Here is a 17,296-nt window from a genome sequence, read left to right on the forward strand (position 1 = left end):
ATACATTGGTTCCACTCATATCCTGATTGCTTCAAACCATAAAGACTCTTTTTCAATTTCCAGCAATCATTATTATCAGTATTATCATTTTTGAGACCTAAAGGTTTCTTTAAATATATAGTGTGTTGCAATGGTGCATGCAGATATGCCGTTTCTCCATCCAAATGATTTATAATATATTTCTCCTTAGCTGCCCACACTAATGCTGCCCTTAATGTGGTAGCTTTCAGACTAGGTGCAAACACCTCATCGTAGTCATTTGCTGTCTGATTGAACCCTTGTGCTACTAACCTGGCTTTATGGGTAACAGTCCCATCTACACCTGTCTTTAGCTTATATATCCATTTACATCTGGTGGCATGTTTACCTGGTGGTAACTTAACATTTTTGTATACCTACAGTCTTTTTAATGATTCCAGTTCCTTATCCATTGCTTTCTGCCAAGCAGCCTGATCCTTAGCAGGATACAGTTTTAGTTCACTATAATTACTTGGAACTGTGTTCACTTGGCATACAACACTAGCCTGATATCTATCAGGTGGTCATGTTACTCGGGTTGAACGTCTTAGTAATACAGGGCTAACTGGTGGACTTTCCTGTGCCACCTGCTCCTGTTCTTCTACCTCTTCCTGTGCCTGTTCTTCTACTTCCTCCTGTTTTTCCTCTTTAATAGCTATTTGTGGTTTACTGATATCATCTTTAGGGATTATTTGGGTGTCAATAATAATATCATTGCTGGATTCCTGTTCCAGTTTATCCCACCCAACGTGCTCTAGAAATTTTGCACTAGCACTTACAATAAATATGAGCTGTGCCTTGATCCCAAAATCTAAATGATCTATGGTTGGCCTCATAACCCACAAAAAATTATTTCTTAGCTCTATGTTGCCCTTTCAGTCTTACTTGTGAGGGAATATGCACCCATGCTGGAGCTCCAAATGTGTGTAGGTAACTTAAATTTGGCTTTCTGCCATGCCAAGGAGTGAATGGTAATTCTCCAGTTGTTGTATTTACTACATTGTTTAAAACATGGTTGCTACACATTATGGCTTCACCCCACAGTGTTTCAGGTAAACCTGAATCAGATAACATAGTGCGAGCCATGGCTTGTAATGTTTGCCCTCTTTGTTCTATAAATGAGTTGTGTTGTGGTCTGTAAAGTGCAGAACATTTATGCTCAACACCAGCCAATTTCAACATAGTTTGGAATCTTTTGTTAACAAATTCAGTCCCATTATCAGTTACTAAAGTAATTACTTTACTTTTCATTTTTCTCTCAGAAAACCTTAGCCAGTTAAAGAAATGTTGGAATGTTTCTGTTTTGTTTTTCATAAGATAGCAGAAACTGTATCGTGAGTAATGGTCCATAATACTCAAAATATAACAGGCACCTCCTAAACTTGGTTTCTTAGGACCAATTATGTCAGCAAAAACAACCTCTAAAGGTTCTTTGGTCTTAAACCCATTCAGTCTGTTTGCTGGAGTAACCTTGCTTTTCTCCTGATTACAGGCATTACAGTTTAAGTACTTGCTACGGGGTTTTAATTTTACTCCCTCTGACAATTCAACAGTTTGTTTGAGCATTTTGAAATTAATGTGCCCTAAACATCTATGCAGTAAATGTATACATTCATCATGTGGCTTAACATTGTTATAAACTGAGTTAGCCATCTTCAACTGGTCATCATATATCACATATAAATCATTTTTTAAAGTAGCAGTAACACTTTTACCCTCTTTCTCTATTATACAGTTATCTGCCTTAAAGGTTACTTCATAACCAAGATTAACTAAAGCCTTTACTGATAATAAATTAAATTTTAGTTTAGGTACATATAACATAGTTAAATGTTTGTTTATACAAGAACAATATGCAGTACCTTCACCTGATGCTTTAAGCTTCCATCCATTTGCCAATGATACATGTTGTTTACTCGTGGACATCTTTACAAACCTTTTTCTATCTTTAGTAATGCACTGTGATGCTCCACTATCAACAACCCACAAATCATGGTTTACAGTTGAATTGCTAGACATAGCCAAACTAGCATTCTTCTTAGCCTTCTGGTGTTTACTAGTATTCTATTGTTTTCCTTTCTTACAGAATTTAGCTATATGTCCCCTAGCCCCACAAGAAAAACATTTCCTAACAGTATAGGCAGTTGAAGATAAATCCTCTTCTTGTGGTTGTTCCTTCCTCAGTTGGTCCCTATCCAGCCGTCTTCTTGCTTCTTCTAGCAACCTTCCAGTTATTTCAGTCAATGTCAGTTTATCTCTGGGCAGTACGTCCAGTGAAGATACATAATCATCATAACTTTCATCCAATGAGGAAGGAATGATGTAAACTTGATGCAGCTCTGAAAATATTAGTTCTTTTTCATGTAGCTCTTGAAAAGTTCTTTTCATGAAGTTTAAATGAGCTAACATATCTCCACCTTTCAGAAGACGTGCTCTAAACAGTTTACGTGTAAGATGTATGTGTGCACCTACAGTGTCATGAACATAAATCCTCTTCAAATTCTCCCAACACTTAGCAGCAGACTCTTCTCCACGAATATGGACTAGCTGCTGGTCACTCAGTGTTAGTCCAATTATACAAAGAGCTCGTTCGTTGTTCTGTTTAAAGTCAGCAAGTTTCTTGGCATCATCCTCATTAGCTGCATTCCAAGCATTTACATCCGGTGGGTCTTGAACTACATTCCATAAACCTTCTTTACGCAGAAGTAGAGTGCACTTCATAGACCAGGAAACATAGTTTGTTCCATCCAACCGGGTTATCAGTGACAGACTTGTTGAAGTGACTTGTGCCATCTTTATCAGGATAGTAACCCACAATTAAACAGTAAACAGCTGTTTGTATACAGTACTGTGCATTCACACTAACTTTCAGTTATCTGAGCCTGGTATGGTCTGGGCCCATAACCAGTCAGTGTTGAGGTAATTCCCCGTTAGGAGAATGAGCACATACAGGGACACGTATATGAGAGAAGTGTTTGAATAATACACATACAGCACACAGATACACTGTACAGTAAATGTAGGGTTTTACTTTCAATAAAGGTTTAAGCAAAGTTCAAAATAGGCAGTCCAAAGTCATTCACAGTTAAATCAGTCAGTTTTTTCAATCCAGGGATAATCCAAATATCAAAGTCCAGTGTCAAAAAACAGTTCAGTATCAGACTTACATTAAATCCAGTAATATCAGTCAATTAGGAAAAATGGAGGAACGGCAATATTTTCCAAAAGAAGGAAACAGAGATACTCACTCAGACACACTCTCCTCTGAGACTAAGACTAAAACAAACCAGGTTTCTGGCTCCATCTTATGGCTGTTTGAAAAACCACACCCAATTGCATGCTCTTGCATTCCCTTAAAGAGACAATATTAAAATGTCTATCCTGGTTTATATATTTCTAACCCAAATACCTGTTAGGTGACTTATATTCCTAACAATATGCAGTGTAGGTTTTACTTTTATATGATGGTATTTTCAGCAAGGATTGCTCTGAAACACTTGTTAAAATACTTTTATTGTAGAGTTCTGTGTTGCAGTCCATTTTGTCTAGATATTGTGATTATTTTATTGTACAGCTTCAGCTTGCATGGCACTAAGAAAACCCTCTGATGAATTGGTTTCACAAACAAATAATTAAATAAATCTGTAATTTGTTAGCTAAAAAATTATGACTATATAAGATATATTTATCAATGGTAGTATTTAACAACTCTTTTTGTTTTATTGGAATTATATCCTGCTTTTCTTTCAGGGCCTGATTTATTAGTGCGGACAGTATATAGTAGCCTTGGAGGAACAAAGGCAGTAGAGAATTTCATTGACATGCATTTTAGATTAGTTGATCTAAGCTGGATTTCCTAGTCTATAGTGCAAATCAAACAAGAGTTTCTCTTTGGATTCCATAATTTTCCAGATCTTACTTATATGAAAATACCATCATATAAAAGTAAAACCTACACTGCATATTGTTAGGAATATAAGTTACCTAACAGGTATTTGGGTTAGAAATATATAAACCAGGATAGACATTTTAATACTGTCTCTTGGCTCAAACGTTGCACATCAGAAGTATTGCATTAATTAAAATTCAGATTCTTGCATTTAAAAATACCAGATTTGTTTAAATATTTAATGAATAGACTTACACTCAAGCATAAACATAGTTGAAGCAATTCAGATTTACAGTAGATAGATTAATGTATCCTTTTAAGGGAAGTCAGGTTATTAAAGTTAATTTTGTTTGTGTGCTATTAAGAGCCATAATAAATTAAAGAGTTGCATCATAACTTATCTATAGAAAGGTCAGTACAAATAAATGCTTAAAAATATGGTTACTGCCTGTACTAAATTATGAAGTATTTTTCCACTTATGATTTGTATGAAGGGATATAGCAAAAGGTGCCCACAGACCATAGAACCAAGACCAAATATGAAACTCATGGGCTTTATTGGACTCCTTTAAACAGCCACATAGATATGAGCATGCCAGCTTCCTAGAGATATTGAATGAAATGATTTCTATGGCTCCTTGCACAGGTCAGCCTGCTTTTAAAATCTTTACTAAGTAGAGATACTTATCTGCTTATTTACTACAGCCTGCCAATCATTACAAAATCACTGTGGTTGCTGATGGGGTTGATACTGCTTGCTTATTCTGTGTACTGTATTTTTCTTTTGAAAATTGCATCCTATTTTAATTCAAATAAGTTCCTTTTCAAGTATGATTGGCAGGAGCTCCCTCAGTCCAATGGAGGAAACTATCCACAACAGCAGTGAAACATTGAAGGGGTCAATCTACTCCCTAGTTATTTGATTGCTCTCAACTGTTTCAGTTAAAATGGTACTTATGAGATAGAGTTTTGGAGTTGCTTAGGAACTGTGTTCTGCTATCCAGGTGCAGCATTCTGATTTTACTCAGAGCCAAAGAGCCATTGCTGACTTAAATAATGCTGCATTGCATTATTTAAGTAGTGGACAAGGATCTCAGAGACTCAAATTTATCCTCCATGGTGGAAGCTTAATGGGGATTTGGGGCCGGTCAATCTCAGCCCAGCCCATCTCACAGTGTTATTTCTGAGGGGCAGGGGGAATGCAGGAACTTATGTTAAATGTGCCTCCCTGAACAACTGTGGTAAAAGTAGACTATGAATCTACTACTTACTCTGGCTGTGGCACATTTCAATTTAGGAAATAACAACAGGTTGTGATGAATGTGCTGCATCCTGTTGATGCCTCCTCAGTTCACTATCATATTTTCCTGGGATCACATGGTTACTACGAGAGCCATGCAATTATGAATAAAACTTGTAAACTTGTACACTTGTACACTTGTAAATGACAATATAATTTCCATTATTTTGTATTATTACCTTTTTCTATTCTTTTTTACAGATGAAAATGGCAAATAAATGCTGTTCTGCCTCGGACCAGGTAGGATGTTCATTGTGTTATTCCTAAATATATGTGATTTCACACTTCTTTTTCAGTAGGTTTAAAAAGAGGGGGGGGGGGAGAGAGAGAGAGAGAGAGAGAGAGAGAGAGAGAGAGAGAAGCTCCTAATTATCCTAACAGTATGTGGCGTTTTATAGATTAAGCAGGTAGGAAAAGTATGTTTTAATGCCTGAAATAAGCCAGCTTAGGAAGCAAAATTTCACTAAACAGAAATGGAATTTGAATGTCCTCAGAATAAGTAAGGTATAATGACAAGAAAACAAGTGAAGGATTAGATATTTAGTTTGTTGACTTGCTTTGAAAATATAGTACTTTTGAAAGCTTTCTTTTTTATTATTTACTTCATTCTTAACAGATAACAGATAATCAGAGTTGGAAGGGACCTTGTAGGTCATCTAGTCCAAGCCCCCGCCCAAGCGAGAGACTACACCATTTCTGACAGATCACAGTCCAATCTCTTCTTGAAAGATGCCATCCCAGAAACAGCCATAGCAAGCACCATGGTCAAAATTGTTTAGCAATCATTCACCTTCATTTATCAAACATATGTTGTTTCCCTTTGCATGCAAAAGCAGATCAGAGATTTTGTGTGCCCTAACCCAATGGTTCTCAACCCTTTCTTCACCACAGACCTCCCTCTAAATACCTTTTGTGGCCATGGACCACGGTCACAAACCCCCAAGACTTAACTCTATATTTAAATCATAACAGTTCTTTAAGCCTTCATGGACCGCTTGTGACAACATCATAGCCCCCCCTCTGGTTCTGCAGATCACAGATTGAAAACCACTGCACCAGACATTAAAAAAAAATAGCCAGCAAGGAGAAACAGAAAGAGAGAAAAACTCAGCCTATTTAGCCTAACTTTGTCTTCTACTTATCATTAGTCTTTGATTACAAGGCTCTGTGCTCTTCTTTTTAATACACCCAACACAGTTGTGATAAGATTTACACAGTAATTACTTGCAAGGAAGCAGAGGAGAAAAGGTAGCATGTTAGGCTATTTCTGCCTAGTTCCCTAGGGAAAAAAATGTTTTAGTCCCTAAAGTCATAAGATTCTCTTCTCTGAGGAGTGGGACAATAGGATTCATAGCTACTAACAGCACCATCACACCAGGCACTAGACTGGGGACAAGCTAAAGTTCCTATTGATTCTAGCTCTTTTCCCAGTATCAACCCTTTACTACATCCATGAGAGAATTTTGACTACTGTGATTGAATGCAAGAAGGAAGACACCTGTAATTAGCATCTGAAATAAAGTTTGCATATTTCTTTCATTCTCATAGCTTAAGGATGTCTGCATTCTCATAGCACAAAGGATGGGTATATTTTCCTGTTTTGGAAAGTTGCACATGGAAATACCAAAGGCATGATTTAACCTTTTTGTGTATGGTTCATATACATTCAGCCATACTTCAGTATATACAAAGCATATGTTCTTATATAAATAACCCCAAATTCAACTCCTGACATCTTCAAGAAAAAACGGGAAAGGTTAGCTGAATCATTAGCAGTTTTTTTTTTACCCCAGTTAGATAGAACAATGAGTGAGTTTCTTATTTTCTTCATATTTGTGTTAGAAATTATACCTGGAATTATTTTTTGCAACATTTGCTTCTTATTATTTACCCTTGCTGTAAGTCCATCCCCTGAATATGTAGCAGAACAGAATCAAATCTAAGACAAATGGGATCACTTTTACAAAAGCAGAATTTGTTATCATAATTGCTTTAAATTTCAGTATCAGCTATTTTTCTTGAATCTATTGCATTTCTCAAATCTCTTGCAAGTCTATAAGACTTTTGTGGTTTTTGTTGTTTTAAGACTCATATATTTGCCTCAGTGTAGAAATGAAATGTCAAAACAGTAGCTTAAACTCGTATATCATCTTCTTGGAACTTGCCAAATGTTTACCATTCCTGCTCTGCAAATATGAACACTTCTTGAGTCTGCTTTGTATGCTTTATCATAATGTTCACAAAATTGAAAGTACTTATTTCTCTGTTATTTTAGGAGACAGCTAGATTTGTGACTCAATTGCTAAAATACACATCACACATCGCTACATTTTCTTGGCAAAATTTTGAATCAGGTTATGCCATGAATGGAATCCATACAACTTGATTTTGAATAATATGCTTAGCTTTATTTTATTTGAGATCTAAACCTAATATTTTTTTCAAGTTAACTGGAATTATTAACAACTCATACAGTACTGCATTTTTTTTAGAAAATGCAGTGTATTTAGAAATTGTAATTTCTGTGATTTCCTAATGCACATACATATATGAATGTATGTGTCTATGTATGCATGTGGTACATTTGTATATGTATTTGTATAATGTATGTGTGTGTTTGTGTGCGTGTAATTGCTTCTAGCAGATTTTTTTTTTGCCTTAAAAGAAATAGTTTGGGCCCAACAGCAGTGTTAATGGGGCCAGATTTTTGCTGCCTTGAGGGAAGGCAATAGTCAGAAAACACTAGTATAGGTAAACAATATCTGCATAACCTCTATAGGTAGTCATCATCTTATGACCATAATAGAATCAATTCATTACAGTTATAAGTATGAGAATTATAAAGCGGATCATCATATGACTGACTCAATTTTACAATTGAGTCAACTGCTTTCTGGAGCAGTCATTAAGCAAAACACCATGATAGTGAAGTGAATGCACGGTCATTCAGTTAAACCCATTGTTTTGATATGTGGTTTTTGCCAAATAACTACAGAATTTAGACTTATATACTGCTTCACAGTGCTTTATAGCCCTCTCTAAGTGGTTTACAGAGTCAGCATATTGCCACCAACAATCTGGGTCCTCATTTTGCCAACCTTGGAAGGATGGAGAGCTGAGTCAACCCTGAGCCGGTCAAGATTGAACTCCTGGAGTGAGCACTGAGTTAGCCCTGCAGTACTGCATTCTAACCGGTGAAGTAAACACTGGTTTTCTGAAAAAAAAAAATGTAAATCATGGTCATGGAACTGCAGAATGCTGCAGTGAAGTATAAATGTGGACTAGTTGCTGAACACCCAAAATGTGATCATATGACCTTATTTCCAGGTTAAATCTCTCCTTGTTCAGTTTCCATCCATGATTCCTTATCTGGCCTACAGGCGCTTTAGAAAATAACTTGACCCCTTCCTCCCTGTGGCAGCTCCTCAAATATTGGAAGACCGCTATCATGTCTCCCCTGATCCTTCTCTTTACTAGACTAGCCAAGCCCAGTTCCTGCAATCGTTCATTTTATGTTTTAGTCTCCAGTCCTCTAATCATCCTGGTTGCTCATCTCTGTACTTTTTCTAGAGTCTCAACATCTTTTTTATAATGTGGTGACCAAAACTGGATGCAGTAGTCTAGGTGTGGTCTTACTAAGGCTTTATAGAGTGGTATTAGTACCTCCCTTGATCTCGATTATATCCCTCTGTTAGCTTTTTTGGCTGCTGCTACACACTGCTGGCTCATATTTAGCTGGTTGTCCACTAAGACTCCAAGATCAGCTTACAAAATTAAGTACAAACCTCTGTGCGCCCTCCCTTCCTCTTCTGTGCCACTCTCACATCCTCTCACAAACTTTGCCCTCTTTTCACATTCCCCAATCTCCATCACTCCCCTGCATAATTTTCCTGACCCATGGCAGCACCTTTTGCACACTTTACCCATGCTATATGGCACCTCTAGCACCCTCCAACTTGTACTGCACTTTCATGCACTCCATCACACCCTTGTTCACCCTCCCCAATCTCCATGGTGTCTCTTGTACACCCCATGCATCCTCCCTGGCCCACCCAGTGCCTCTCCTACATCGCCATAACCTCCTCTCTCACTCCCCCACCCAGCAGCAACCACTTACCTATGGTGCTTGCTCTATGATGCACCATTTTGCCCACTTGAAGGTTACAAACAAACAAACAGGAGGGTTTTAGTAGTATGAAAAGAGATGGACTGAATATGTTGGAATAAAGTCAATGATATAATCGGGCTGCAGATATGAGTGGATTGTATATTGGTATCTAAGGTAAAATATACCAGAGCATCCAAAAGCTACATGCTCTCAGGACTCCAACATGCACCTCCCATTCATATTGTAAGTCTCTAGCCACATCTCTCAGAGTGAAAAAGATTGATTTATTAGAAGTTGACATGTTGGTGTTTCCCGGTTGCATCCGAGACATCATTCATTTCTCCCTTGACCCTGGTCTCCCCCCCATGCCCTGGATGTATATTCTCCAATGAGACACATCCATAGCCAAGAGTCATCAGTCATGCTCTCCAGTAATAATTTTGCTAGCCAGAAACTTCGGTTGCCAAAGTGATTATCTGAAACCCTTAAGGAATGCGCTGCTTTCCCCCTCCCTTTCTGCTGACAACTAAAAAGAAGTATTTTTAGTTGACACATATGTCCGTTTTGCTGCCCACAATTCATTCTGAATAATACCATGTTAACTCTCAATAGTGAGAAGCTTATTTGCAGTTGTGTAACATCTTTATAATTTGCACATAGTATGAAGCAGTTGCTTTCACTTTTCCTAAGTATGACATCTCAACCCACAATTTTCTGCTCTGTGTGTCATGATAGTCAGCATATATCAGGCCCTCGTACCTATTCACATCCACTACAGAGATACCTACAAGATGCTGACTGAGAGCATTGTCCTGAGAAAAAAGGACAAGTAACAGAAGCTCTGGAATCTCCAATGGAGATGTTCCGCTATATCTGTGCTGCTCCCAAACGTTTTGCAACCTATCAGCTGCATTTCAAAACTGTTGCAGTGAACACTAAGCAAATTTATTGAGCCTTTCATTGAGCTTTTCTCAATGATCTGCAAGACACCAGAAGTCATACAACTTCATACGTGATAGTGTGATGGCAATGGCCCAGATTTAGTATATATCACAGAAATTTCAAGACTATGTTTTGTGAAAATCAAAGAGTAATTAACATCTATAGAGGGTCAGTTTAGGATATATATGGTGGTGGTTTTTTTTACAATCCTAGACATAACAATCTCTAAATTAAAATTGAGATTTGGAAAAAAAAGTTTTTATATCCTGCTGAAATTACTACCAACTCAGGTGATCCAAATCAGGAGCTGTATGCCTCTGGAATACTCCTGGGTCAATAAGTACAATTTTGATTTTCAGACATGCTTTCTGAGTTATTAAAATATGTGTATTAAATTTATAAACTACCATAATCAAATGGATGGAAATCTTATATTTGGGTTTTTTCTTTTTTCAAAATAAGAAAGTTGCAGAACTTCTTACAATGAAATCCATTTCTATTATCAAATTTACTGAAATAGGCATCACATGCTTACTTAAAAAAAAGAAAAAGATCACACATTTGACAGTGATAGCTGCAGAGAGGGTGTTCTCTCTACATAAAAGTATAAAAAGCTACCAGGAAAGCGATCTATCATAAGAGTCTCTACATGGTTTGAGGTAAGAATACTCTGTTCTCAGCAGAGAGTGAGATGCCATAACATAGATATTCCAATCAGCACATTTGAAGATGAAAAGGCACGAAATAAACACTTTTGAGTGAACTTTTACAGCCCAGCTGTCATGATCCTCTTATACACAGAACCAGGGGTTGCACTGGGACTCCATCTTTGTTCCGGTGGTTTCAAAGAACTCTGTACATCACACAAATGCAGCACAGATGCTTTGAACAGCAAACTATGCAGCCCAGACAAAAGAAGAGAAGGGAAAGAGAGGAAATAGCAATTTGATTTAATTCTTTAATTTTTAAAGGTTTAGTTTGGGTGTTATCTTGAGGTCTTATTTATTATTTTTGCACTCTATGCATACTCCCAATCAGCATAGGATGTGCCCATTGCATTATAGCTCTAGCCCTAACGCTATTGTCTGTTGATGAGTATAAAATGAAGAGAGATTTCATGGATAAAGTTGGTCAGAAAGGGAAAGTGGAAAGATTAAATTAAAACCACCCAATTATACTATTAGTAATCAATTACTTCTGCCAACCTAGCAGTTTGAAAGCATGTGAAAATGAAAGTAGAAAAATAGGGACCACTTTGGTGGGAAGGTAACAGCGTTCTGTGCACCTTCAGCATTTAGTCATGCCGGCCACATGACCATGGAGCAACCAGGTGTGGGATACGACAGGGTTAACTACCGGTTTGGGATTTACCAGCTTCCCTGCAGGCTGTGAGCCGTGCACCTGTAAATCGTCATCAGCAGCTGCCTGCAGAGAAGCAGCCTTTGAAACAGCCCTTTTTTCTTGTTTTTTTAACCACAGCTGTGGCTCGTTCAGCAGCTGAAGTTGAAAAATCAGGAAATAAAGATCAGGTAAGAGTCCAGGTGGGTGGGTGGGCAAAAACATCAGCAGACATAGAACTGGTTCTATGTCTGCTGCTCTTCAGAGCTACCGGTTCTACAGAGGTGGACAGAACCGGTAGAAATCCACCCCTGGAGATGACTTCGGACAGCACTGGCTCTTCAGCTTTGTAACAGTATCGCCCCCTAGAGCCGGAAACAACTAGCATGTATGTACAAGGGGAACCTTTACCTTTACTAATCAATTACTCTGGAGAGCCAGTTTGATGTAGTGTTAAGGCATCAGGTTAGAAACAGGGAAACCATGAGTTCTAGTCCCATCTTAGGCACAAAGCTAGCTGGGTGACTTTGGGTCAGTCACTCTCTCCCACCTTAAAAAGGAGGCAATAGCAAACCACTTCTGAAAAACATTAACAAGAAAACTGCAGGGATTTGGCCAGGCCATTTCCAAAAATCAGACATAATTGAACAAAAGTTTAAAAAGTCATTTTAGAAACTTAGCAATAATAACCTTAATGATCAACTTTGTGCCCTTGTGTACAATTAAACCAGTTGATTTTGAACTATTTAAAATACCCACTTTATAATTAGCATGCTAACTCAGCTTTAGAACTTTAGCCTCTTAACCTACCAAGTTTTTTAGAACACTCACTAATCTTGATTTCTATTTATTTATTCATATAAAATATGCAGCATTCCAGGGAGGCAAAATATATTATAGTTTTACTTTCTTTAATTTTTCTTTCTTTATACATAATTGCTGTCACGAAGTATTCATTTGTATATGAACATATACACTAAACAAACAAGCCTGAAGCTACAAGCTTTTTGTGTGTTCTTAATTTTTATTGCAGGGTAATACTCAGTGCCAAGGCATTAATTGTTCACTTAAAGATAAAACTTGCTCCCCATGAAGTCATTGTTGCTGTTTCAACTACATGAACTTAAACCTGCCAAGTCTATATTTTATATTTGTGGAATATCTATTTGTGTCCCATGTTTATGTTCATTAATTTGTCAGCCTATATGTATTGTAATAATACTTATAAGTTCCAAAATAGTGCAAAAAAAGAAACATTCATATGCAAAGGGTAACAGAAAAGGAGAATTAATAATATGTTCTTCAACTTGATCATAGAGTTCTCCAGTGGAGTCCTATATATACATACATAGGTTAGCTGCATTTAATTAATTCTCATCAGGTTGTTGCTTGCACAATTTTTTATCTCTCCTTTTTCTCACTGCAATCTTTTGGATTTCCAAGAATCTCTCCCAGGTATTGAAGGAGACTTTGTAGCAGTCTTAATCTTGTCTATTTATATTTTCATGTTGTTGCTCTAAACACCATGATTGCCCAAGTCTTGTGATGCTGTGTGTGTGTGTATGTGTGTCTTCCTGAGACGGATGAGTGATGAATGCTATGAGTAGATGGCAAGAGTATATAATGTCAAAGTGTGAAGGTTATCCCCACTGTCCAGCTAAAGCAAGCAGGCACCTGTTTACAGCAAACTAGGAAGATGTTGGAGGCAAGCAGTCATTTTAGAAAGCAATATTAAGCCATCTGTATTTTACCAAGAACATCACATTGATAGGAATCATAAATCAATCATAAAACGAGGATGATATAGTGCCAATAATGGACCCCTCCTGTCAGATGGCATTCAGCATGTTATTGAGGCTCTTTCAGAGCATTAATGGTGTTTGTGATGTAGCTAAATTAAAGCCTTAGAGTGTAATAAGCTGTGAGAGTAGTCTTGAGAATGACCATGGGCAGATAGGAGAATCTAAGTCAAAGCAGTGGTGTAATTTGACAAAGCATCTCAGACTTGACCCTCCCTAGTTCTCTTTAAGATAAAGGCAGGGGGGAACAAGAGGCACATTCAGACCTGCAAGATCCTGTTACTGTAACTCTATAATAGAAGTTGTATTAGTAGTGATAACTTTGGTTTCCTTGTGTGGTTTACCTCAAAGGCAAGAACCGTGGAATAAACTAAATGAAGTAGGTAAGAATGAATATGGAAAGAAACAGCTAAAGATGAAGAAATTGAAGAAAGCAAACTGGATGTCAAAACACCCATTGTTACTCTCATAGTATCAGTGACAGTAAGAGAAAGTGATTCTGAGAACTTTGATATCCTCAGGAAGAACACTCTTGTATATTTATGGGACTCTTTATTCACTATCATAGGTTACATCTATACATTCCCTCAAACTTTGGGTCTTTCATTGTTCTCAAGAGACTCCTCGAGATGCAGCCTTCCTTTTATCCCCACTTAGCTTTGTATTTATCTAATCCAGTGTTAAAGTGAAATTTTCCATTTTCTCCAGTGTGATGCTTTAGCAGCAACTGTAGTGATAATGAGGGCAGGTGCTGGGGTTTGCCAACTCCTATTTCCCATTTTTGACTGCTGCAGGCACAGTTTCCCCCCACCTGTTCCATATTAACATACTTGGAATACCCTCTTCTGATTGGTCCAAAGACACTGTACGGTGATTGGTTCAAATAACCTGTTGGGATTGGTTCACTAAGAATCGCCCGCGATTGGCATAGCTGATCGCGGGAGATTCAAAGAGCCGTCATTGGTTGCGAGCTGCGGGAAATCCCTATAAGAAGGGTTGCCGCGGCTCCGAGATCTTGAACAGGACTTAACAAAGTAATAAAGAGCTGAAAGTCACACTGGTCTCGAGTCTCTTTCCCACGATCGAACACCACCAACTATTGACCCTCCTCAGTGGCCATCTTAGCTGGAAATTATGCTAGTTAGGCACTACGTGGGTTCCTGACCTATATAGATCGAGTAGTCTCATGGGAGACTTTATCATGTGTAAAAAAAAGAGTTTGCCCTTCTGTTAGAGAGGAATGAGCAACTGCAAGGAAAAGCACAAGGTTTGGCAGACAAGAAAGAAAGAGAAAGACAAGTAAGATATCAAAAGAAAGATATCAAAAGAAAATGCAAGTAAGATATCAAAAGAAAGAGTAAGAAAAGAAAAGGCAGAAACTTCCGGTTTGTCGGCTTCGCAAGCGGCAGGGATTCGCGATACTGCGCGATCCCTGCTGTGCTAGCCATTTTTGGTGCTCCGATCCGGACGGGTTTGGAGCTAAGGCTGCCCTGCAGGGGTGGCTGAAGACAGGGGGGATCCGGAGAGGGGTTTGGGGGTGTTGCAGACCCCCTTCCTGGCTGGCAAAACCCCCTTTTCCCAAGACGGTGCAGCGGCGGTCTGCAATGGCCGCCACAAAGAAGCTGGCAGCCGGGTAAGAATGCGCAGGAGGAAGAGGAGAAAGCCTTTGAAAAGAGAAAGTTTTTCTTGGTTCCCAGGACTCTAAGACATATTTAACAAAATTCCTGGAAATTATGGCTTTTTGAATGATACCTTCCAGAAGAGAAAATAAGCGGCAATTTGGAGGTGCTGAAAGGAAAGTTTACTCTCCTTCCCCTACGGAATTAACAAGTGGATATTAAGAAACCTGTCTTTTTCAGGTAAAAACTGGCTTTAAGTGATAAGTGGGAAGGGAGAGGACTAAAAAAATATTTATATGCTAAGATTTTGTTGGAGGAGATGCCTTAAGGATTTGAAGACTGAAATATATTGCAATAAGGCTTTAAGATACAGATTTGGACTTTCTTTTTTTTTTATTGATACTACCCCAGGAAGAGAAAGTGAGAACTTTGCCTTGGCTTGGATTGATTGATGACTTTGGGACTGTTCTATTTTTTTTTTAAATATCTTGGTTGTTGCAAGAAGAAAGAAGGGGGAAAAAAAGAAAAGAAAAGATTTATAATGGCTTTTTCTGCTGAGGAACTGAGAAAAGAATATGAGCAAACAAAAAAATGGCAAAGATGATGTGAAAGAAGCCTTCCTTTTTTTAGAAATGGCGCTTGCTAACTATCAACAAACATTACAACAGATGGAGACAGCAGAAGAAGAAGAAGGAGATGAAGAAGCCATCTTTAATGAATTTCAGAATTTAACTAAGAAAGAAGGAAGAGGGAAAGGAAGGAAAATGAAGGACTTAAGATTTAAAAAAAACACTTAAGAAAGGGAAAAATAAGGTGCAAAATCAATATAATGATAGTAAACAAAAGGAAAAAGGAACACAACAGAGAAGGGAAGCCAGTAAGGCAGAGGCTAGAAGAAGGGGGGGTAGAAAGGTCTGGTGGGGGAAGAAAGGAAGGAAAAAGGTGGAGAAAAGCCACAAAGTTTTGAAATTAGATGGGAAAAAAGGAATCTTCTTTAGGGACAAAGGGTAAAGTATAATTTCTTTAAAAAAGATTTTGCAAGGTACATAAGATGGTATTGTAGCATTGTATTAGAAATAGAAAATTAAAATGGTTTAAGAGTTAATAAGAGATTAAAATGTTGAAATGTTTAGTAATGATTGATTTTAAAATTTAATAAAATATTAAAGGGAAGGTTTAGAATATTGAGTTTTAATTAAAGAGTTTAATAAGATTATGGTATTGATGTTATTATAAAATTTTTATTGTAGCATTTGTTTTTGGAAAAGGCAATGGGAATGTTATAAGATTCAATATTTAGATCTACTGCTTAACTATGTATTTAATCATTTTGGTTTTATTATTTTTTGTTTATTTTTTTTTAAAAAAAATAGTACATAGAATGTACCAAGCAGAATCAGATTGGGTATTAGGTGTTATTTTAAATGTTAATTTGATTAATTTAGGGGGAAGATAGAAAGGCATCATACTCTGATTAGTGATTTCAGGAGAAATTCTTTTTTATTATTATTATTATAAGGAACGAGACAAAGGGATAATAAAGAATGGACAAAAGATACAAATATAATGATTCAAATTAAGATGGATTAATTAAGATAGAACTAAGAAGAGTGAAATGTGTGGAGAAGCTAATATAGAAGACTTAGAATGGTAAATAAAATAAGTAATGACATGTAAGATGAGCATGAATATAATTGAAGTCCATGAAGAGAGAGATACCTGGGGCCAAGTTACTTTCCTAAAAGATTTTTTTTTTATGTTTTGTGTGTTGTGTGTTTATGTTTTTGGGAGAATTAATAGAACCTTGCAGAAATATAGAATGAGAATAATGGTAACCAAGTCAGAAAGAAATAGATGAAATAATAATAATGAAATTGAATAAGAGTAAAGAGGAGTAAAGAGAAACTGGATAAGAGGTATTTGTATGCTCATATGGAAATGGTTTAAAATAGAATTATATTGTATAAAATAAGGTTTTATTTGACTTGTTAAATTTATAATGGAAAAAGGTTTAAGTATGTAATGGTTAATGATGATTTGTTTGTTTTTAAAAATTAATAAAACTTGTTTTAAAAAAAAAGAAAAGAAAAGGCAGATGTAGTATAAAGATTAGAGCAAGAAAGATGAGTGAGTGACAAAGAGTGATGTATCAAGAGAAAGTCTATGGATTGGATCAATAGATTAGTGATGGAATGGGATGAATTTCCTCATAAACTAAAATAGGAGAGTCTCTTCTACTATACCAGGAAATCCCAAACCACCTTGTGGATCAGCTACCATGCA

The 17,296-nt window shown here is 37.1% G+C and overlaps 1 protein-coding gene across 1 annotated transcript in view; it reads left to right on the top strand.

The window, feature by feature from the left end:
• The window catches only part of SNTG2 (syntrophin gamma 2), a 178,837-nt gene that overhangs the window by 98,472 nt on the left and 63,069 nt on the right, over positions 1 to 17,296 (top strand). The window contains exon 10 of the mRNA XM_087946003.1: positions 5,409 to 5,447. Within this exon, the coding sequence (XP_087802129.1) occupies positions 5,409 to 5,447 (39 nt within the window). The remainder of the gene's footprint in view (positions 1 to 5,408; positions 5,448 to 17,296) is intronic.

Source organism: Notechis scutatus, chromosome 1 (genome assembly GCF_049901735.1).
Source record: "Notechis scutatus isolate UNSWTSFEM ecotype Mainland chromosome 1, rNotScu1.2, whole genome shotgun sequence".
NCBI classification, from domain to species: domain Eukaryota; kingdom Metazoa; phylum Chordata; class Lepidosauria; order Squamata; family Elapidae; genus Notechis; species Notechis scutatus.